We start from the raw sequence: 21,723 nt of genomic DNA, 5'->3' as shown, positions 1-21,723 counted from the left end.
TGAAACCATTGAGGTTGGAAAAGACCTTTAAGATCATCAAGTTCAGCAGCTGGAGCGCCTGGCTTTGCTGGACACGGCTGGGAACAAAAGCCAGCAAGGAGCATCTCCGTTCCTGTTAGCGAGCAGGGAGCCGCTTCACCTTTATCATTAATATCTACAGCTATTCTCGAGGGTCGGACAAAGTCCGGCTTTACTCAGCAAGTCAGAGCAGCGGAGCTTTCACCCACAGCAGCTGTTTTCTTTATGCTGCCAAGCAATAAAGGTTGGCTCCCGGCCACATCCGCTTCTGCACCGGGGACAAAGCTGCTCGCAGCAACGTGGGGCTCTGTCTGCCCCATCTCCTGGCGCTGGGACGTTATCTGAGCCCTGCTCAGGGTATTTTCAGCTCGGGGAGCGAGCGGCCCTGCTGCTGGAGCTTTTGCTTTTTTGAAGTGTTTCCTCGTTTCAAATTAACAGCTTAACCACCGCTCCGGGAAAACCGGCGCTTCAAGCACACCTGGGCTCGGCAGCAACAGCCAGAGCCGCGTTCCGCTGCCTTCACCCCCCGCAGCTGGCACAGACCCCGCGCCGGCCCCAGCGCACCGCGGAGCACCCCGGGGAAAACCAGACGCTCCTGCCTGCTCGGCTGCGCCCAGCAGACCTGTTCTCCCAGTTTGATGTTTCCATGCATTGATCAAGGGTAGAGTCTTGTATCTGGGCAGGAACAACCCCAGGTTCAGTGTAAGTTGGGGAATGAGCTATTAGAGAGCAGCGTAGGGGAAAGGGACCTGGGGGTCCTGGGGACAGCAGGGTGACCATGAGCCAGCACTGGGCCCTTGTGGCCAGGAAGCCAATGGTACCTGGGGTGGGTTAGAAGGGGGTGGTCAGTAGGTCAGAGAGGTTCTCCTGCCCCTCTGCTCTGCCCTGGGGAGACCACACCTGGAATCTTGTGTCCAGTTGTGGCCCCTCAGTTCCAGCAGGACAGGGAACTGCTGGAGAGAGTCCAGCGCAGCCACCAAGATGCTGGAGGGAGTGGAGCATCTCCCGTGTGAGGAAAGGCTGAGGGAGCTGGGGCTCTGGAGCTGGACAAGAGGAGACTGAGGGGTGACATGTGCCACAAGTGTAACTGAGAAATTCCCTTTTCTGGCCAAGATCAGAGATGGATCATTCAGACGTTCTGCAGAGCACCCGCCACGCATCTAGTGGGGAAATGGAGTCAACGCTGCGACTATAACGATGAACCACGGCAGCTCAGGAAAAACGAAGCACTAACTACACCCAGTGGGATTCTGTCCGTGACTTTAAACGTTCTAGAAGGGAAAACAGGACATTACACACATCCACCTGCCTGAAATCCTCTGAAAACGTGCGTATCCCAGGCTGGGATGGCTTCAGGTCTGCCCTGCACAGTAAGAAGGCACCAGGTGCTGCTGACAATTTACAATGAGGGGTTTTCAGGATCCTGTGTACACGGAGCCCCGAAACAAAGCGATTCCTGCCCTGTTTGAGCCTCCTGTCCCAGCGCCAGGGACGCGCGTCGCTCGCTCCGGCCCTGCCAGCTCCAAATGGGGTTTGGCTTTGATCCTCTGCCAGATGCCGCAGGGCCAGCAGCAGCGAACGCCGCGGGCTCCGCACACAGAGGGACCCGCTGGCCCCATCGTGGGGCTGAGAAATTAAACCGGGTTTGAATCACAGGGGCGAGGAAAGGCAGAAACTAGCCCATTCCCACTGTCGGAGCGCACGACGGAGCCAACATCCTTTGTGCACGCTTGTCCTCGAGCATCTGGTTTGCCAACGAATCCCGTATGGGAACCATCAGCCCCGTCTCACCCACATGAAAGAGGAAAGTTTAGCATAAAGCTGGTCATCGCCTATGGCCTCGGAATGATTCATCCGCACAGAAAGAACGCGGTTTGGGTTTCAGGTTAATTAGCTGCAGATTTTAAAGGGAGACAAGGGAGGGCGGAGCTGCTGCGACGGTGGTATGAGCACATCGAGAGCTCTGAAGGCACCGCGGTCCGTCCCGAAATCACACCCTCCCTGCGAAATGGAGGCCGCGTCTCACAGACGAGCGCCGGCGTTATCAATGATGCTGTCAGTCAAGGTGTTTATAACCACCGAAGGAATGTCGGCCCTGCTCTTGCGGCAAGAACTGAAGCGTAACACGGAAACGCCCACGCTCCTTTGAACACGGCGGCAGCACCCGCCTTCTAACAGATGCAAATTCTGCCCGAGATGGAGCTGCTGCAGTTCCCAGTGGGAATCTGCTGCAGGGATCCCTCCTGGCCACATTAACCCTGCGTCTCCCTCATCCGGGCTCTTATTTTTTCTAGGAACAATTCCACTGCTCCAACACAACTGCGGCTGCAGGAGAGTACAGTGCAACTAGAAAATAAAGGTTGAACTCACTGCTCCGCAAGCAGCTCCTCGTAACTTCTGTTCTAGCCTGTCCCTTGGTTCCATTTCTTGCTGCCGAACATGCAGCAGTGGCCACGAAGCTCCCTCGGGGCGGGACGGGGCCGCGCGGACGCAGTGACCTCCAGCGGCTGCTGCGGCTCCGCTCCCTGGAACCCGAATTGAGCAGATGTGAGGAATTCTGGCCCGGAGCGCGAGCAAAAGCTCACGTGCATGCACACATTCAAATTCCCTCACTAACACCTTGTCTGTTAGTTCCCATAGGGATCAAGCCGTGTTTTAAACACACAGAATTTTTTGATTAGTTACATACTTTGGAAAAGTAGTAAAACTTGTGTTTTTCTGATTTTGGGCCGCAACCCAGATTCCGGCGGCACTTGGGAGGGTGCAAAGCGCAGCCCGTATCCCTGAATCCTGCTGCGCACACAGAACCCGCGGCTGCCGGAGACGCTCACAGAGACTCATCGCGGTGCAAAGCGACTCCCCAGCACACCCCAAACCGGCCGAGGGTTTCCCCTCAACGCTGCTAAAATCACCCTTTTGAGAGCAGTCCCAGCTCTCCCCCTCTCTCCCCATTTTCCAGCCGTTCTCATCTGTAGTTCCCTGAGGTTCTGGCGTTTGCGCTCCGCTTGCCAGGACGGCACAAGCGGGGATTTTTCACCAGGAAACGCGATGGGAAGCGCCAGCCGGAGGCGATGGGATGGTGCTGGGAGCCGAGCTGCCAAACTGGCACAAGCACCGGGAGAAAGTTTCTATTTTGGTTATATTCTCCTGGTTCCAAAGGGGAGGCGATACCGCCGGGGCCAGGCGCGGCTCCGGCTGCGCTACACACGTACCCACGTGCTGAAATGGAAGCGGTTTGGTTAAAGTGGCTCCTTCACCTGTGCAGAGCAGCTGGTTCCTCCCCAGGTGCTCGCGGCGTCGGCGGCTCCGGGATCCTCCACGTCCCGCTCCAGCCTCTCACTTCCAAACACCAGTTTGCTTTGTTCATATGGCACGTTCTTTCTGTCTGGGGTAGAAAATGAGAACATAACAAGTGGCTGCTGCTTTAACCTTTGATTCAAACAGAAAATAATAAACAATATTTTATAGATATGTATATATAAAGGCAACTAGTTGGGTTTTTTCTTTCTTTTTTATTGCTGGAAGTTGGTTTCAGTCCTATTGCAGCTCTGAAAATCCTTCAGTGGAGAAACATTGCAATCATTGTAAAAATCATCATTTGGTGTGCCAAGATCAAGTTTACAATCAACCGAGAGTGCACAATTCAACAGAATATTAACATTTAACCATCGACTTTACAAATAAAATAAGGACTACAGAGATGTTGCTACCGCGGTATCAACAGGAAAGGAATTATTTACAATGTTTACAGCCTAACGAAGAAACAAAACCAAACTCTTCCCCAACAAAATGGGCGATTGAACCATGGACCATGATCGTTTAAGTCTTTGCAGTGCAAGATGGGCCTAGAAACCAGACCTAAGACTAAAAGAGCATCCACAGCTCCGAGTGAGACGCAGTCACGCCAACGGGATCCATCGCCAACACAGGTTTCCTTCCCGCTACCAACAGAAACGGAATTTGCAAGGAACTTTTACTAAAGTGCTCCGATTGCTTTCAGTACAAAACCATTTAAAAACCGATTTATAAACATGGCACAGCGGTCTGACCCAGAGCCCACACAAACGGTCTTTGAGGAATCGTGTGCTGAGGGTAAATGGTAAAGAGCCGCCAGTTGTTACGACGACGTCGGTCCGGCCTCAAAAAAGAGCGCGGGGAAAAGGCTCTTGTTGGATCTGTTCAGCAGGAGGGCCGGGCAGGGTCAGCACAAGCAGAACCCGCTGTCAAAAAGGCTTCTTGGACTTCTTGTAAGTGTGAGAAGTGCTGGGGAAGACAACAAAACGCTCCAAATTCCCTCGCGTGGGGTACGAGACACGCTGAGCAGCACCGGGAGCACGAGCTCCTATCTGCAGAGTTCAAAGCAGAAGTGAAACACAATCTAGATCTTTTTAACCCTTTCCTAGCTTAAGTTTCAACTCTCATTGCAAATGCAAGTCACGAACAGCAAGCTCCATATATGTGGGGTCATCTGGCTATTACACAACTGTCCGTGAATTATTTAGAACCGCTCCTACCTTTGCAGGAACGCTATTACCCCAATGAGTAAGCGCCTCTAAAACACCGATTCTTCCGCCTCACGTTGGGAATGATTAGCGATCTGTTTGCGGGACGCGCCACAACTACAACCCACAGAAAGCACAGTTAAAACACAAGGAAAACATTTACAACAGACACGGGGGGGGATGCGGTTGGTGCTGAACACGGAGGGGTTCTCAGTCTGAAATACAAAATGCCCGTGGGAAAGGAAGGGAAAGAGGGAATAATCCTTCACACCAGAGTTAAAACTGAGTATCAGAGCCACAGGAGCAGCCTTTGCGTTGCAACATCACAGTATCAGAAGCCAAGCGTGGCGGTAATTTTAAGGCTGTGACACAGAGCGAAGGCGGCAGCTCAAAGCTCGCGCTGGAATTCCCTCCCCACCCAGCTCAGAAAGGAGCCGAAAGGCATCGGGAGGCACAGAATGTTCCACTATCTGACCCTCGGGTATCGCTCCAAAGGAAACTTTGATCCGAAGCAATCGAAAGGCCAAAGGGAAAGGAGGTTACTCGGAACCAAGGGCGGGTGACGGCCCAGGACGCAGCCGCATTTTGCAATCCGATTTGCCTAGAAAAGTTATTTTTCTTGGGAGTGAGATATGAGTCCAAAACTAATTCGCTCAACTAGAGCAATTTGAGGACAATTTCCCCAATTCTGTCCTGCAGAAGGGAAGAGATGACTCGTTATTCACTGAAAGAAAATCTCTCCCTTCCCTCAGCTTCTACAGGTCATTTTCCCATCTTCTGGTCCGGTCAACTCCACATTAGCGAGGGAATTTTACATCATTTCCCAGTTCTCGAACCTTCTGCACAATGGAATGGTACTGACCAGCACACCTCGCGTGGCACTTACATGATTTTGCCCCAAAGAAAAGGAGACAGAGTTTCTGTTCAAGTGAAAATACTTTTCCTAAAGCCAACCGCAGCCAGACACACACTGAGGACAGATAACGACTTTTAAGGTCATTTCTCAGTTACAGATTGAAGACCCATATTCCAAGGAGCTTTAGGGGTGCTGAACCAACAGCCTGGCCCGTGCAGCACTGACAATGAGCATTAGAACAGTTCAGTTTGTCTTAAAACATCAAAAGAAATGAGACCTCACTGCAGACTTTATTTTCCAGATGTTACTGTTCTATATCTAAGCTCATCCATTGCACAGAAGCAGCCAAATAAACCCTTCAGCCCACTGAACACCCTCTGCAATACCTTAGAATGGGGACAAGATTAAACTAAAGAACTGTTTCCCCAAATTGTTTTCAAATACTCAGAGACATCCCTCTCAGCTTTAGGCTCAAACTCCTAAAAACCTGGTAATTTAAAGCGATGTGGGCAAAGAGTTTTCACCGGGAGCAGCTCAAAGAGAACACCTTGTGCTTTGCTGTGTTTTCAGGACTTCTGTGTCCCCTCTGGAGTCTCCACATCGTCTGATGGAGGATTCGGTCCGATAGAGCCGCTGGATCTCACGCTGGCCTGACCAAAAGTGACGGTAATCTTAAGAATTCTCCCTCCATTCCAATCCAGCTTTTAGGAATGCAAAAGAAATGCAAGTAGAACTGCGTTCTAACCATCGTCATCGTACCGCAACGATGCAAAGATCACTGTGTTCCCCACGCTGCCTTCTGCAAATCCACCTGTAAGCTCTGCAATTCTGTGATTTACCAAGCAGTCCTTTGGTGTTACAATTAAGTGTCTCCACATTAATTTAATTGCAATAACTTGCCAGGGCGCGGGTGAGTCTCGGCAGGCTGGCAATGAGGCAGATGGTTTGGGTTTCCTCTCATTGGTAACGTCCCAATCGCCAATCTCTGTGCCATCACTTCAGGCTTTTAGCACTATCACTTAGCAAAGAAAAAGACCCTTAAATCCCAGAAGTGTTACAGCAAGGACCACTTGCTCCCTAAGACTAGTTCAGTACTTTGTAACTTGGCTTTTCCCTCTTGCACTGACCAGTAAATTTAGCTTTTGCCATTTCTTGTCTGGAGACAATAATGCAAATGATCACCACTTGAAATGATTTGAAGAGACTGAGAAATTGCCATTTGGTGCCACTGCCACACGACCGCATGGAGAACGGACCAGGTGTTCCTTCCATTGGTGCTAAAATCACTTTAAACCAGGGTTAAAATATGGAAAAAGCTCTTATCAGTCCTGTTCTGAAAGGCATCACCCAGGTTTGTAACCTCTGAGACATTGATTTCTTTAATTCTGTAATAATACCCTCTAAATAATCTCTCCTGTGCACAACAGATCTGACCGATCACATTCAACACATATGGGAATACACATCCTTATGTGACGTGTGGAATTAAGAACTGAGACACAGAGTGAAGGAACAGAATACAACAAAATGACCGTGCAAATTACTACAAAGGAAATAATGCCTTTTGAGCAGAACAATTAATGTCATCACCACTCCATGATTAAGAACTGACCCATTTAACAAGAGGTATCAAAGCTGGTTGAGCTGAGAGCAGCCAAACCAGCGCAGGTTCAGTTAAGAGTATTTTGTTTTTAATTTTAAAACCAAGCGGTTCTTATTCCCTTCATTCCTAACACGGCGCTGCAGAGAAGTCTCCGCAGTAACAGCAGCTTTGATATCTTCTGGTATTTGGAGTAAAGTTCCAACAAGTGAACAGACAAACAAAAGATGCAGAAAACTGAGGATTAAACGAGACAATAAATTACTGCGTTCAAAGGCTTCTTACACATCTTCAGCAAGGAACAAAATCCAAGTCTCTCGGCTCATTCTGAACCAGCTCAGGAGTTCTGTTTGGGAAACTGTGTCGCTCTCACTAACACGGAGACGGGTGTCCCGGCGCAAGCTGATGGCCAAGGAAATGTGCGTTCAGTCCAATTCTTCATTACTGTTGTATGTTCTCCCACATCCAGCAGGTGCAGCTCCTGACCCACAAGGACTCTTAAGAAGCTCTTACCTTCTGTCCTCCACTGCACCTGGCCATGAATTCAACTTCAGAAACAGAGAGTGGCTCCTGGGAGCGGGTACGGCCGTGTCTGTGACGCCTGGCCGTGGGGAGATCGGCCTGCTAGCCACCTGGTTACCAACACACCGTTAGCATTACCCACTACACCCACCTCCGAAAATGGATTTCAAAGTTTGCAGCCATTTTGGGGCCTACTACTCATTTTTTTTTAAACATAAAAGTCTGGGCGGTTCAACATTAACATTTACAAGATGGTGCCCACAAAGAGCATACATTCTCCAAAAAGAGTAAATTACAATAAACGGCGGCACTTTAATACACTCTGACTTTCTATGCCATGTGTCAATACACTTCCATGTTTGGAGAATTTAAAAGCAAGTTGTTCCTACTGTGTCCTCATTCTGAGCTGGCGGCAGAGAAGCCAACAAAGCAGAACAGGAATCCTTGTCTGGTCCTTGCTACCAGTAACAGAGCTGGGACAGACAGACATCCATGTCGGGTCTTTGTCACGTTGCACGCTGCGGCCTGAGTTCTTGGAACAGTATGTCAGAAGATTAAAGGGGAACAATTAGAAGAAAATTACATCTTCTTTGCTGGTATCATCTTGCGCATTTAACAGACTCGGCTGAGAGGTCACCAAGGTCTGAAGGTGAACGTTATTGGGCTTCAATAGGTTTGGTGGGGCAGAGGAAAGTGCTTCTGGCTGAGCATCTGTAGGGCCGTACAATTCTATAGACAAAACAAAAGGAAGGGACAGGTTGATCACACTGCACGGAGAGCGCGGTGCATTGCTGCGGACATGCAAGCTGCTCGGGCTGTACCTGGTGGGAACGCAGGGCTCTGGCTGCTCGGGAGGACCGGGCTGGCGGATCGCCTGCCTCTCAGGACGCCCTCCTCTCGCCCAACAAGCCTGGGGGGAAGCAGCTGCTTCTGATCAACAGATGCTAAAGGAAATATTTTACACGTTAGTATTTGAGGCTAGCAGTACTTCACAATGTCACTATTTCATGTACTGACACCTTTGTATATCCAAGGAAGCTGCTACACACAAAGAGCTGGTGCTTCTCTTGCAAGTAACTTACATTTTCTCTTCAGCTGTTTGGACCCTGAGTACTTGCCCTCTCCGTTTCCTTGAAGACTTCTAGTTCACTTACTAGCAGCCCCTGACAACTATAGATTTAAAACCTGGTATTATAAAGCACAGTAGAGAAAAACCCACAAGCCTTTGTGCTTTGTATTCAAACAGCAATGGCTATTTGCACTACTTTCAACAGGCAGAACAGCGATCAACTTCAGTCTCCGCTCTCCATCTGTCTCACAGCTGCTCAGCAGCGGAGCACACGGACTCTGCTGTCACGGCCTGGCGGTTCCTTCACTTCCACAACAAAAGCCATTCATGAAATGGTTTCTCTGGATCCAAAGAACTCTCTCAGTGCACGTTCCTTACGCCTCACAAAACCCAAATTCAATACACGGTATTTTGTCTCTGGTACAGAAAGTCTTGTTCCATTTTTACATACGGGCATGCATCCCACCAATGCTCATGAGAGAACAGACCAGTGCATTTGTGTTTTCTACCTTCCATATAAATTCCAGAAAAACACCATTAAGTACGTTTCCACTGCAGAGATCATTATGTAAGAGCAATTAAAAATAAACTTAGGGAGATGCGGTATTAGAGCTTTATTTTGCCATTTACCAGCATTTGGTATTCAGGATAAGAGGATATTACCCTTCGTTTCTCTGCAGGAACATAAGCTTGCAATTGCACTAAACTTTAGGCACAAGAGAGACAGATGTTTCTAGAACGTGCACAAGCCCTTCGCCTCCCCTCACCAGAAGGTCTGGCCCTGAGCCCGCTAGAGCAGTGTAGGCCCCAGCAACAGGTAAACTCGCCAAATCTGAACCTTATACAAGGCTAAAAAGAGAATTTTGTAACTTAAAATGACAGGCCATGCTCCTAAACTGGCAGTAAAGCTATTTTCAGCAGTAGCAAGTAAGTGGTTTTTACTGTGTCTGTCATTGGCAAGGATCGCTACTTTGGTACCTAGCAGTTACCAGCAGAAATTACACCGTGACAAGGCAACTGCATTTTTACTTGCTTCTATTTCTAACAAAATGAGCCGCTTTCAACTCTACAACACACACAGCGTCTCAGTTCTGGCCTGTAGATGTGTATTTAATGACTGGCTGGTGCTAAGAAAGGCATTGTGCTCAGTGTTGTTCCAGCTCTGGACGGCAGTGAGAAAAGGTTAAGCCAGCTTCAAACCATCTCACTCATGCAGAACAAGCAAAACATTTGCTCTTTTCCTTTGACATGACAGTTGGGTGAGAAGATTCTACATCCAGGTTTACAAATTCTCACCATCACTCTGTCCTGGTGGATCACAGAACTCCATTTTCAACATTATTCCTTTGGGCTATATTTCCAATTTAAATAGTATACACATGTAACTCCTAACTTAAGGATTATAAGAGCCTACTAACTGCAGTAAGCACACTAACAATATATTAATTTCTGGGCTCCGTGTGGGTAGATAGAGGTTGAAAATACAGTGCTCTGTCTCCCAGTGATGCTGGCACAGGTCAGAAATGCATTTGGACACACTTACCTGAACTGTCTGTCCTATGAGATGCTTTGTTCTTCCCGCTTTTCTCTTTGCTACCTTTTGTAAAAGCGGCCAGTTTAGTAGGAATCTGCTGCTGGACGGCAGCCGGTTTCTGTATCTGATTGGTCGCGCTCAGGAGATGGATTGGCACTTCGTTTTTCAACGCGAGAGCCGGACGGTTTTCCAGAGTGGTACTGTCCCTGCGAACCAGGTCCGGCCGCTCCAGGTAATCCATCCCGGAGACGCTCACTCTCACCGAGGTTTTCAAGACGGGCAGAGATGGTTCCACCCCTTCTCCGTTGAAGCTGGCGGAATGACTAACCATCTGGCCCTACGTGAGGAAAAAGGCATTTTCAGTCAAATAGGAATTTTCAGCCTCTCAGATACAACAAGGAGAGACCACCCTCAGCCCTGAGAACATAAAGCACTTTCTAGCGCAAAACAGAACCGCTTAGATGAAGCCCAAAAGCAAGCAAGTTAACAGAAATGAAAGCCCACGAAACGGACTCCTCACCTGTCCCATTTCCGGGGAAAACGTGCCCGACACAGTGTTCTGCTTCTTCAGCTTCCGCAGCTGATCCAGACGTTCCTTCTCCTTCTCGACGGCTCTCTGAGCCTCCCGCAGCCTCTCCAGGTCGTGCTGATAGGCCTCCCGCTGCCGCTCCAGCTCTTCCCTCTCCTGATTCAGCTTCTCCCGCAGCTGCCGAGTCCCCTCTTCGCGCTCCTGCAGCCGAGCCTCCGTGATTTCAAACTCCCTCTGCTGCCGACTCCTCTCCCGCTCCAGGCGCTGCTGCTCCAGCTTCAGCTGGCTCTGAAGCTTCTGCACGTTCATCAGCTCTTCCCTCTGTTTCTCGAAGTTCCGCTGTTTCTCCTGCTCCAGCAGCAGGTTGCCCCGTGTAGATTGCAGCCGGTATTGCTTCTCCCGGTCTATCATGGTGGCTCGTTGCATCTCAATGTAGCTGTCCTGTTGAGATATCACCGCCTGAAGGGGAAATAAGCTCAGCGTAAGCCAAGTGGGTTCAAAAACCATGCACAGCTAAACCAAAGACAATGGCATCTACCAGGTCAGATTGCAGAGACTTTTTTGTCATCGAGAGCAGATCCAAGTTGTACAGTCCATGTGCTACTGGAGATGGCTAAGCAAGTAAGTTATGATTATGTATGTCAAAATTAACAATTATTGCACTAGAATTATTATGCTGAGTTGAATCAGTCAATATATTGCTGATTCCAAGCTTACCGTAAAAAGAACTAATACACACACGTGTATATCAACAACAATTTTAAGAAGAAATGAGCACAGAGAGCAGCTGGAGCTCAAAGGAGCAAAAGAACTGCACTTAAGTGAGCAGGAAAAAGGAAACAATTGCTTAAGACAATGCTTCCTTCTTCAAAACACCACAGTGCCTGTTTCCTTGAGTCTTGGGTCCTAAATTCCGCACTTCACCCTAGCTTGAGGGGATATTTTCTCCACACCTGCATACATTTTACTACAATTAATGCCTAACAAACCTCTTAGATGGTAAATAGCGATTTACCTGAAGACTGAAGAGCAGCTGTAACAGCGTTTGTATCCTTTGAACAAGCTGAAGAGAAGGGGAGGGAAACAAGACATTAGACACGTGAAGAGAGTTCAGTTTGGATGCATTAGACATCTATATTTTTTTAAACAGTGAACACAATCAACAATATCTGTACAAAACGACAATGGAAGCCTGGCTACAAGCGTCTCTAACACAGTAACAGCCAAAAGAGCAACAAGCTGGCACGACAAATTTCAGTCTATTAGTCCTTGCACAGATGTAAATAAGAGTCCAGCAAATCTCACTGGGGTTCCAGAGAGCAAACTTCATCCTCAGTTTTCTTTCTGACAAGGTTTGTCAGTGAGCTGAGAACACGCAATTCCTCCACAAACGCAGGAAAAGCAGTCAGCCAGCGCTTCGAAATGTGCGTCTATATAGCCAGAACCCATCATTGTTTTCTAACAGGACTTTTATCTCTGCATTCATAATGCGCTAGAGTCATAAGGTACAGGCTGTTAATGTGCTTGTGGTTCCACAGACATTAGAAACAGAGTTTTTTGGTGGGGTTTTTTGTTTGGTTGGTTTGGGTTTGCATGTTGTTATGATTATCTGGCTATTTCCCATGAGATTTCCTAACGGCAGAAGGAACGTACCTGAGATTCTATGGTGGGCTGAACACCACTGCTGTCATCCAGCCTCGTTCCATCACTCTGTCAAAAAGACAAAAGAAACATCTGTGCTAGAACAGTTGTTTGGCAGCAGTTTACTACAAGCTGGAAAAGTTCATCTTGTTAGGGACTTTAAACTCTGGATTAGCCCCAGCCAGCATGGGTTTAGGAGGGGCAGGTCCTGTCTGACCAACCTCATCTCCTTTTATGATCAGGTGACCCACCTGGTGGATGAGGGGAAAGCTGTAGATGTGGTCTATCTAGACTTCAGCAAAGCCTTTGACACTGTCTCCCATCATATACTCCTGCAAAAGCTGGGAGCCCATGGCCTGGACAAGTGAACTCTCTGCGGGGTTAAGAACTGGCTGGAGGGCTGGGCCCAGAGCGTGCTGGGGAATGGGGCTGCGTCCAGCTGGTGGCCGGTCACTAGTGGTGCCCCCAGGGGTCAGGGTTGGGTCCGGTCTTGTTTAACATCTTTATTGATGATTTCGATGAGGGGATTGAGACCATCATCAGCAAATTTGCTGATGACACCAAGTTGGGAGGGAGTGTCGACCTGCTGGAAGGTCCAGAGGAGAGCAACAAGACTGGGGAAGGGACTTGAACACAAGCCCTATGGGGAGAGGCTGAGGGAGCTGGGCTTGTTTAGTCTGGAGAAGAGAAGGCTTAGAGCTGAGCTCAGCACTCTCTAGAACTACCTGAAGGGCAGTTCTAGCCAGGTGGGGATTGGGCTCTTCTCTCAGGCATCAGCAATAGGACAAGGGGCCATGGGCTTCAACTCTGCCAGGGGAAATTGAGGCTGGAGATTAGAAAGCAATTCTGTGCAGAGAGAGTGGTCAGGCATTGGAATGGCTGCCCAGGGAGGTGCTGGACTCACCGGCCCTGGAGGTTTTTAAACTGAGATTGGACATGGCGCTTAGTGCCATGATCTAGTCAATGGGCTGGAGTTGGACCAAGGGTTGGACTTGATCTCTGAGGTCTTTTCCAACCCAGTCCATTCTGTGCAAGATCAGTTTTGCACCACTACTACAAGGAGGAATACGACGAAATGAATTTAAATCGTTCATGAGCCCAACGTACGGTTTGAGATCCTTCTTCTGCATCAGAAGGGAGGTCATGGAGCTGCACATCTGGACCTACTGCAGGGCCCCTCCAGTCCCACGGCCTCTGGTCACCACCGCTGTTCTTCCTGAAGTGACCACCTGTAGGAAGAGCAGAGTATGAGCAGCTCACAGCAGCACAGGGCCTGTGAAAACTCACTGTACCGCAGAGCAAGCAACAAAAAAAGTGACTTTGAAGAATTAGAACCAATATGCAACCGCACGGCTTCTCCACGCTGACTCAAAGTGGAGGAGGAGACAATAGGACTGCTCAAAAAGTACAAAAACTTGAGGAGAGTGGGTTGAGATAAATACAGGGAGGAAGTTCAAGTTACATTATACTATTTTAAGTGCCACAGCCACAACGTGTGCATGAAAACGATCGTCTGTGGCTGCCAGAATTGCCAGCTCATAACACAGAACACTCGCTAGTAAAAAATTCTATTCAAAGCAGCACCACTGTAGCATTTTTTCAATAAATGCATGAGGCAAAAATGGAGATAAATAGTATCTATTACTTCCACTGATAATTAACTGATTAAGCATCTGTGCCCAAAGGACAATTGATATTATCTAAGGATTCAGTGACCCTTTAGTGACTGTGCGGATACAAAAGAAAGCGGAAAAAACTTCATGCCTCCAAACCCAAAGCAGGCAGCTGGATTCCAATTGTCTAGGTTTTCAAGTTTATTTTTTTTCATCCATAAAATGAAAATCCTGTGCGGACTTGTAGTGATCAGAAAGCGTGGGTTAAGGTAATGCCCTTAGCGTAACACTCTGCCCTACTCTGCTCTCTAGTGTTGGTATTGGAAGCAAAAGACACAACGTGGTAAGAGCACATGCTGGAAATTTGCTCTTCTCTTCCTTTTAGAGCCTGGTGAAGCTTCCTTATGTCAGAGCCTCAACTGACTCATTGCTTTATCTCGTTGTCTGCACAGAGAAACACCGTAAAGAGCCACGACGCTCAGAAGAATGCCGAATGGTGCCTTTCTTACTTTTATTTGACACTGAGGGACTACTGTCGTATCCTCCAAAGGTCTCTGCTCTCCTGGGAAGTCCTGACCCCGAGACGTCTTCAGGCTGACAGGAACCATTGCCTAAGTGAGTGAAGATAAGGTTCTGGAGATTTTCAGCTAGGAAAGAGGAGAACACGTCATGTAAACAGCTGTGTCTATGCAGCGAGACTAATGCATCATGGTAACAAGTTAAAAGAGAAGAACATTCAACCATCAAGTACCTTAAGATGGGGCAGCTTGAGAGATTTCCTGCAGTGCAGATGAATTTTCCTTTGTGAGTAGCTGTTTACAACAGGCTCTTTGTATTGCACATATAAAGATGATTGCCTCAAGTCTTTGATTTTTCTTTTTTATTTAACCGCAAAATAAAAGTTATATTTGTGCCTATTTTCTTTCTAAATATACTATATTTAGATGGGCTGTTTTCATCTATAACCCTCATATAATATTATATTTCAGGACTGGTGTATTATTAGAGCACTCCGTTACCCATCTGAACAGACTCATCCTAAGACTCCACTGGTTGATCCTCAGAAGTAAAAACACTGAAGCTGTGAAGAAGGTTCCTCTGCCTAAAACCACAGGTGCGCATCACCTGTCTCACAGATTGTTTCTGAGAACAGGGATGGCTGAACAGGGTTACATACAAGCATTATGTTATTACAGAATGATTTGCAGGAGCTGTACTTGGATTGTACGTGCTTATTCTCACCCTTGCACCGGAGTGAGTACGTACGCAGTCCCACGTTGCGCTTACCTTCCGTCACTGCGGACTTCAGAAGAGCCTCTCCTTGCAGATTTTCTGAGATATCCGCCCGAAGAAGCAGCCGAGATCGGGATCCTTGTGAATGGTCTTCAAACCCGTTCATTTCAGACATCTCTAGATAAATCTGTTGCTTCTCAGTTAGGCTTTGCAGAATCAGGTCGTCTTTCATGTTCAAACGCTCTAAAGGAAGAAACAAACTCAGTTCTGTCTTCCTGAGCACTGTCAGAGTACAACATTCAATCTGGAAGATCATTATTCATTTCATACATCAAATGCAGAGATATATTAACAGTTAACTCATGGAGCATACAAAGCTTATTAAACTTATTTAACTTAACTATTTCTTGCACTACCTTGAAAGACTTATGAAGGAGAAACTTGATCACATCACGTGATAAAAGAATAATACGGTCATGAATCACAAATGATGCCGAGAAGCAGTTCGTGGAATATGTAATTAAGTCATTACCTTGAAAATCTTTTAACTTAGCAGCTCTTGCTTCAGCCAGCCTCCTCTCTGCTTCGGGTTCATTGAACGTTCCTCCTTCTTCATCGGGACAGCTGTAAAAAGGGGGAGAAAGAGATATGTTTCACACAGAAGATGACTTAAAACCATCTCAGGATTCAACCTGGAGCTTTTGCCCAGGATGTGGTTTATCTGGTGTGTCAGTCTTCACCTCTGAGTCCTGTGAAGAGCAGACGGATGAGCAAGAAATGAGACCCTCCTGCTTTCACTCATCACTTACCTCTCCACGGCTCTGCGGATGTGTGCCATCCAGGAATTCCTCTCCTCTTTTGAACTCGTGTGAATTTCATACATTTCTGGTCCTTTTAAGGAAGCACTAATTAAGAACATTGCCTTTTCCTCATTAGCTACCTCTCTCACAATCAGCTTTTGCAATGAGATAACCGGCGGTTTCGAGTCCTGTAAAACAAAATGTAATTTATTGCACTTCATTATATACATTCTCTAGGGTTTGTGCTTCCTCATACAGAGCCATAACATTCAAATGCTATAACTTTATTGCTATGGCCTCTTCACATGACACTTTTGACATCGTCATTTTTTTACTCATCAACCAGAGTCTTTGCAATGAAAACAATGTCATCAAATAAACTACAGCTCAAAGATTCACCTAATGCTGCTCAAAGAGAAACAAGTTCACAGAATCCCAGAATGTCAGGGGTTGAAGGGCCCTGGAAAGCTCATCCAGTGCAATCCCCCCATGGAGCAGGAACACCCAGATGAGGTTACACAGGAAGGTGTCCAGGCGGGTTGGAATGTCTGCACAGAAGGAGACTCCACAACCCCCCTGGGCAGCCTGGGCCAGGCTCTGCCACCCTCACCCCCAACAAGTTTCTTCTCATATTTAAGTGGAACCTTTTGTGTTCCAGTTTGAACCCATTACCCCTTGTCCTGTCACTGGTTGTCACCAAGAAGCGATCCTGATTTGTGAAAGTATCCCCCCACTGAGCATTAGAAGATGGTTAATGTGGAAAGCGGTTGATTTTACAGCCCTGATGTCACCAAAACGGCTTTTGCCATTAGAATGTGGCTCTGATGTTCATGTCTTGGAAAAAAAAAATACATCCAAGAAAACACTAGTTTCTGTTACTGCTTCTATTAGAGCCACAACTGAACTAGATCAGGACAAAATGTTCACAATTAACTGCTCTGAGGACACCTGTGGAAATGCCCTAGAAAAGCAAGTGAATCCACTGAATCTTCTAGAGTGGAACAAGCACCAGAATTGCTTCAGAAGAAGTGATTCTATGATAGCAGGCTGGTTCATTAACTTTTCTGAACCTACCATAACAAGTCGTTAACATTTCTAATTGTATTTCTTCTGTAGTTACTGTCACTTGCATAAAATACTCCAAGTGAAAGTATTAAATAAGGAGAACAATACCTACCACTGATGCAAATGTGTATTTTTGGTCCTTTTCTTGTAAGAGCAGCAGTACATCAGTCAACAGGACTGCCAGAATATCTGTAGTAACAGAGAAAAAAACCCACAAAGGCAGATTTTTAAAGCAGGAAAACTGGTCCAGACGCCAAACCACTTGATTTAAACTTAAATTTCCTGTGGGTCAGAGAATAGCTTGTCAACATTTGCGATATTGGGTCTGCTATGGCCTTCCACTTGGGTTGCCCACAGCCTGTGGTTGCGCAGAACCAGCGCAATACAAATCGAGCTGATTTAAAGCCTGAAAACACCTACACGGGCACCCTCCATATTGACTCAAACACTCGCGAGGGAACTTGTCTCCCTCAACGGCAGAACCTTCTGGAACTGCACATGTTCACAGTGCCACCTACTCCTGGCTGCATTTTATGGGCCATTGAAGCTTCTCCTTGAACAAATGAGCAATGAAGCTGTTAAAATATTCGGATGGATGCTGGTTTGATTGTTCTGGCAAAACAGACGTTTTGGAGAACAAAGGTGTCGTGGGGTTGACATGGCACAGTTTTTCGAAGCGTGAAGCAGAGCTCGCACAAGATAATCATTCCCACAGGAGACTAAGTCAGGATGACTCAAGCCTTGTCATCTGAAGACCTCCCTCTTGAATTGGAAAGCAGATCAGGCAGATAATAAGCAAACAGCATAAGGAACTTATCATGCACCGTCATAAAGATGCTTATTGGACAAGCCAAGAATAGAACAAGTGCTATTTCCTCCAATATCCTATTAAACAAGCAGGTTATTGTCATCTTATTTTATACTCAATCGATCAGGTAATAAACAGTTACTAAATAAAAAAATAAAAACATCTCTTTTTTTGGTTGAAATCTTGTTTCTCAGTTGTACTTGAGCCCATCCTGTCCCTTTACCTTTGAGTCGCCCTGATGCAGCCTTCCAGTACAGCATCCCATCCAGCAGAAGCCGCCTCCGTCCCATGTCATCCTTCCGGAAGAAAAGCCCATTCTTGCATTTCCCAGAAGATTTGAGCTCCATTTTGTGCATAATCTCTTTCAGGCGCTGCCCCTTCTCGCACTCATTTACCATGGCGTCTACGTGAGTGATCGTGTCCTTAATTAAACTAAGGGCTTGGGTGAGCTCCTCGTAATCTCTAGTTCCAGCTAAGAGAAAGAGTAGCAATCAGTCACCTTTTCAACTCTGGAATGCAAGACATGAGCCACCCAAACACAACTGAACCCGAAAAGGAAAGACCACGCAAAACACAGGAGAAAAAGGATCAGCAGACAACCGTGAGGCTTCTAGAAAAGACCAAGCAACCTACCTTCTGTATTCTGAATAATCCGTTCCACCAAGACCGGGTACTTGGTGATGCGCTGGGTAACGAGCAGGATGCACTCCTGAACACCGAGTCTCCTCACAATGGAACAGTTGCCGATTTTCTAGAAAACAAGACAGACCCATCACACCCATTGTATATATTTGCTCTTCTAACTCCTCACCTCTCCATTCGCACATTTTTCCGTCTCAAAACGTTTTCCTACAAAATCACCTGCATTCTTTTACGAAGGCAAAATCCCTGGTAACATGAAAAAATGGATTTTATTACTAGAAAAATATTGTAGGTATTATTTTTAACTACTATCAACTAAACCTGGAGCCAAACAGAGCAAGTTTCAAGCCTGAACTGTTCAATTGCCTGTTTGTCGTTCCATCAGTTGCCCAGGGATGGAGGTGAGGCTGACCGGTCTATGGTTCCCCGGGTCCTCCTTCCTGCCCTTTTTGAAGATTGCAGTGACATTTGCTTTCCTCCAGTCCTCAGGCACCTCTCCCGCTTCCCAAGACTTGGCAAAGATGATGGAGAGCGGTCCAGCAATGACCTCAGCACCGCGGGTGCATCCCATCCGGACAGATGGTGTAACGGGCAAAACCTGACTAGGAGTACCTGCTTTTTCTATAGTAGTTCACAAACAACATCTATACTTGATTTCATTTATTATCGAGCCAATTTCCAAAGGTGGCCGCAGTGACAGAGCCATGAACAGAACAAATACTCTGTTCCCCAGCCTCAAATGTATCACCTGTTAATTGCGGCTTTGTGTCCAAACAGCTCAAAAGATCTAAAACACAAGAAGCCAACAACTCCTCAAATAACAAGAACATGCTTTTTAGCCTGCTCATTCAAATTTAAGAGATCTTCAGGTACAAAATAAAACTTAAAGTGGCCAAGTGTATGTTGCACAGTCAGAACAGGAGATTTCTGGTTGCTGTTTACCTTTATTAAGTTCTGGAACTTCTTATTGCTTTGGAGCAGGTCCTTATAGTGACCAACAGCTTCATTGTGTCCACAGCAGAACACGCCGTATTTTTCTTTCATTCTTTCCCCATTTTCACCTGAAAACTAATTGGAAACAGAAGAGTGAATCACGGAGAGCAAACCTGCCTCCTCCACAAGCCCCAGGTGTAACACGGTTTGATGGTAACTGGTGTTGAGACATTTCTTCAATATTTCAATTTCTACTGTACCAGGAATGATAAATCTATTCTGTGTGACATATGAGAGCTGGGGATACCACAAGATAACCCGGTATTACATGATAGTGCCATTATGAGAATGTAAAAAAACATTTCTGGGCCTCTGCACTTAAAAATATTGAGAATGGTAAAAGGTGAAGGGCAAGAAATGGTCATGGTATATGAAATAAATCATTGTGTCTGCTCCAGAGCGGAATGGGTGCTACACGGCAATGAGTTCAAAGGATCTTTACTGCATTTTTAAAAGGTCAGAACCACGAAGCTCAGCATTAAACGCAGCAGAGCCAGGTATGGGATGGACACCAAGACCGTGTTACCTGACTGTGGAAAGAGATGAAAACCAGAACCAAACCATGTACACAACCCACAACATGCATACACACTTGCCTGAAGAACATTCAATGAATATTTCATGTTATCTGTGACCAGATATGTTCCTTGAGTCTTATACACACGTCACACTGGGAGGATAATCTTAAACCCAGTATTAAATCAATCTTTACATAACGTAACTTTATCCTTATAGTGAGCTTTTAGAAATTTAACAGTGTCAACAACATTGGTAGAATTCAATTCACACCTGTTTTACCAAGAGGTCTCCAATGTTCTGGATTATATAATTTCGGTCACTGCCTTCTTCTAAAGATTCCTTCCGGCGCTCCTTTAGCTGCAGCAGGAATTGCCCGTGCATCTCCAGCAGCTCGTCCACGCAGGGGAACAGCTTGTTGATGACCGCGTGTGGGAACTGCAGCTCCTCCCTCATGGCCCTGGAGTACACCTTCAGCATGATCTTCAGCGTCCTCACATGGTGCATTTCAGTCTGCATTAGCTCTGGGCAAGGGGAAATAAAGCAAATCATTAACACGCTGCGCAGTGACCAGAGAGATATGAACCAGGAGGCTTCGAAAGCCACCGTCTTTGCACCACCCTCGTCCTCACCGCAATCTTTGCATCATTGATGGGAAGTTCGAGAATTTGCCCTGACTAAACCCACCCATTTAACGACATCTCCCGGTCGCAGCTGAGCTGTTCCCTAATTGTATGGCTGGGTTTTGCTGCACCCACAGGCACACTGGGTTGCACAAAACCATCAACAGGAAGACTTAAGCACACAGAGAATTGGGGGATTGGACTGGATGACCTTTTGAGGTCCCTTCCAATCCCTGACATTCTGTGATTCTGTAAGAAAGGTAACAGACTTGAAACCAGACTTGAAAATCTTCACTCAGTTTTAGTTTTCAAGCACAGGTCAAAACGGGAGCCAATAAAAATCACCACTAATGCTTTGTTTCTAAACAGTGGCACTCTGAAATAATAAAAAAGTTATAAGAATAATAAATCCTCTTACCATAAATGACATCTTGCCTTTTTATAACGTCTCTCTTTTGCCTTTTTACATAAGGCTGCTCCACGGCAACACTCCAAGACTCTGCCTCAAACTCATGAGCGTCTGTTTCGATTTCACTTCGGAGGGACACAGAATACGCATCTAGACCAAAAGCACATTCAGTTTCTATCATTATTAAATTGTTTCTCACCACATGCCTCATTAACATCATTACCGACAAGAGTGAAAACACTTCAGTGCTGATTTAAGACTGTGTAAGAAAGCACATCAGAGTCCCGAAGAGCACAGCAATTCCATACCTTCCAGAAAAATGGAGTCTGCTGTTGATGGCGCAAGTGACACAACGTCCTCTGAAGTCTGCTTAAATTTTACAAAGCCTGAATCACCTTCATCCATGTCTCCTGAAATTAGTCTAAATAGCCAAAGAAATTAGATCAAGGGACCAAAACAGAATATCAACATTTTTTTAAGTGGCTTGACAAAAAGAAAACAACTAATAATCCACCTACTTTGATAAGCATCTTTCCTTAACTATAGTGCAATTAACTTCAGATAAACATACAAAAGCTATCCTTGTACTCCAGCAATCAAATCAATTCAGCAACTCCATCACTTCAATGTTACGGTTTTAATCAGAGCAGCACGAGCAAGTATGTGGCTCCTGGTGTGACATTGGAAAAGGCATCAGCTGGTGACACGGCACAGCCAGTTCAGAGTACAAAGGGCAGCGGCACTAAGTGG

At 46.6% G+C, this 21,723-nt stretch overlaps 1 protein-coding gene across 1 annotated transcript in view; it reads right to left on the bottom strand.

Annotated features, from left to right (window-relative positions):
* Positions 1-7,943: 7,943 nt before the first annotated feature.
* Positions 7,944-21,723, bottom strand: part of ARHGEF18 (Rho/Rac guanine nucleotide exchange factor 18) — a gene marked incomplete at its 5' end in the record, with an annotated part of 41,008 nt that continues 27,228 nt past the window's right edge. The window contains 18 exons of the mRNA XM_080359509.1: positions 7,944-8,227; positions 8,320-8,442; positions 10,111-10,438; positions 10,622-11,089; positions 11,646-11,693; positions 12,284-12,340; positions 13,379-13,500; positions 14,394-14,531; positions 15,172-15,360; positions 15,650-15,741; positions 15,927-16,105; positions 17,095-17,171; positions 18,014-18,262; positions 18,424-18,541; positions 19,375-19,500; positions 20,215-20,465; positions 20,983-21,123; positions 21,282-21,394. Coding sequence (XP_080215635.1) covers positions 8,067-8,227; positions 8,320-8,442; positions 10,111-10,438; positions 10,622-11,089; positions 11,646-11,693; positions 12,284-12,340; positions 13,379-13,500; positions 14,394-14,531; positions 15,172-15,360; positions 15,650-15,741; positions 15,927-16,105; positions 17,095-17,171; positions 18,014-18,262; positions 18,424-18,541; positions 19,375-19,500; positions 20,215-20,465; positions 20,983-21,123; positions 21,282-21,394 — 2,980 coding nt within the window. The 3' untranslated portion in view covers positions 7,944-8,066. The remainder of the gene's footprint in view (positions 8,228-8,319; positions 8,443-10,110; positions 10,439-10,621; positions 11,090-11,645; positions 11,694-12,283; positions 12,341-13,378; positions 13,501-14,393; positions 14,532-15,171; positions 15,361-15,649; positions 15,742-15,926; positions 16,106-17,094; positions 17,172-18,013; positions 18,263-18,423; positions 18,542-19,374; positions 19,501-20,214; positions 20,466-20,982; positions 21,124-21,281; positions 21,395-21,723) is intronic.

Source organism: Nesoenas mayeri (assembly GCF_963082525.1).
Source record: "Nesoenas mayeri genome assembly, chromosome: 25".
NCBI lineage: Eukaryota > Metazoa > Chordata > Aves > Columbiformes > Columbidae > Nesoenas > Nesoenas mayeri.
Note: the sequence above shows the minus strand (reverse complement) of the source record. Positions and strands in the feature narration are given on the sequence as shown.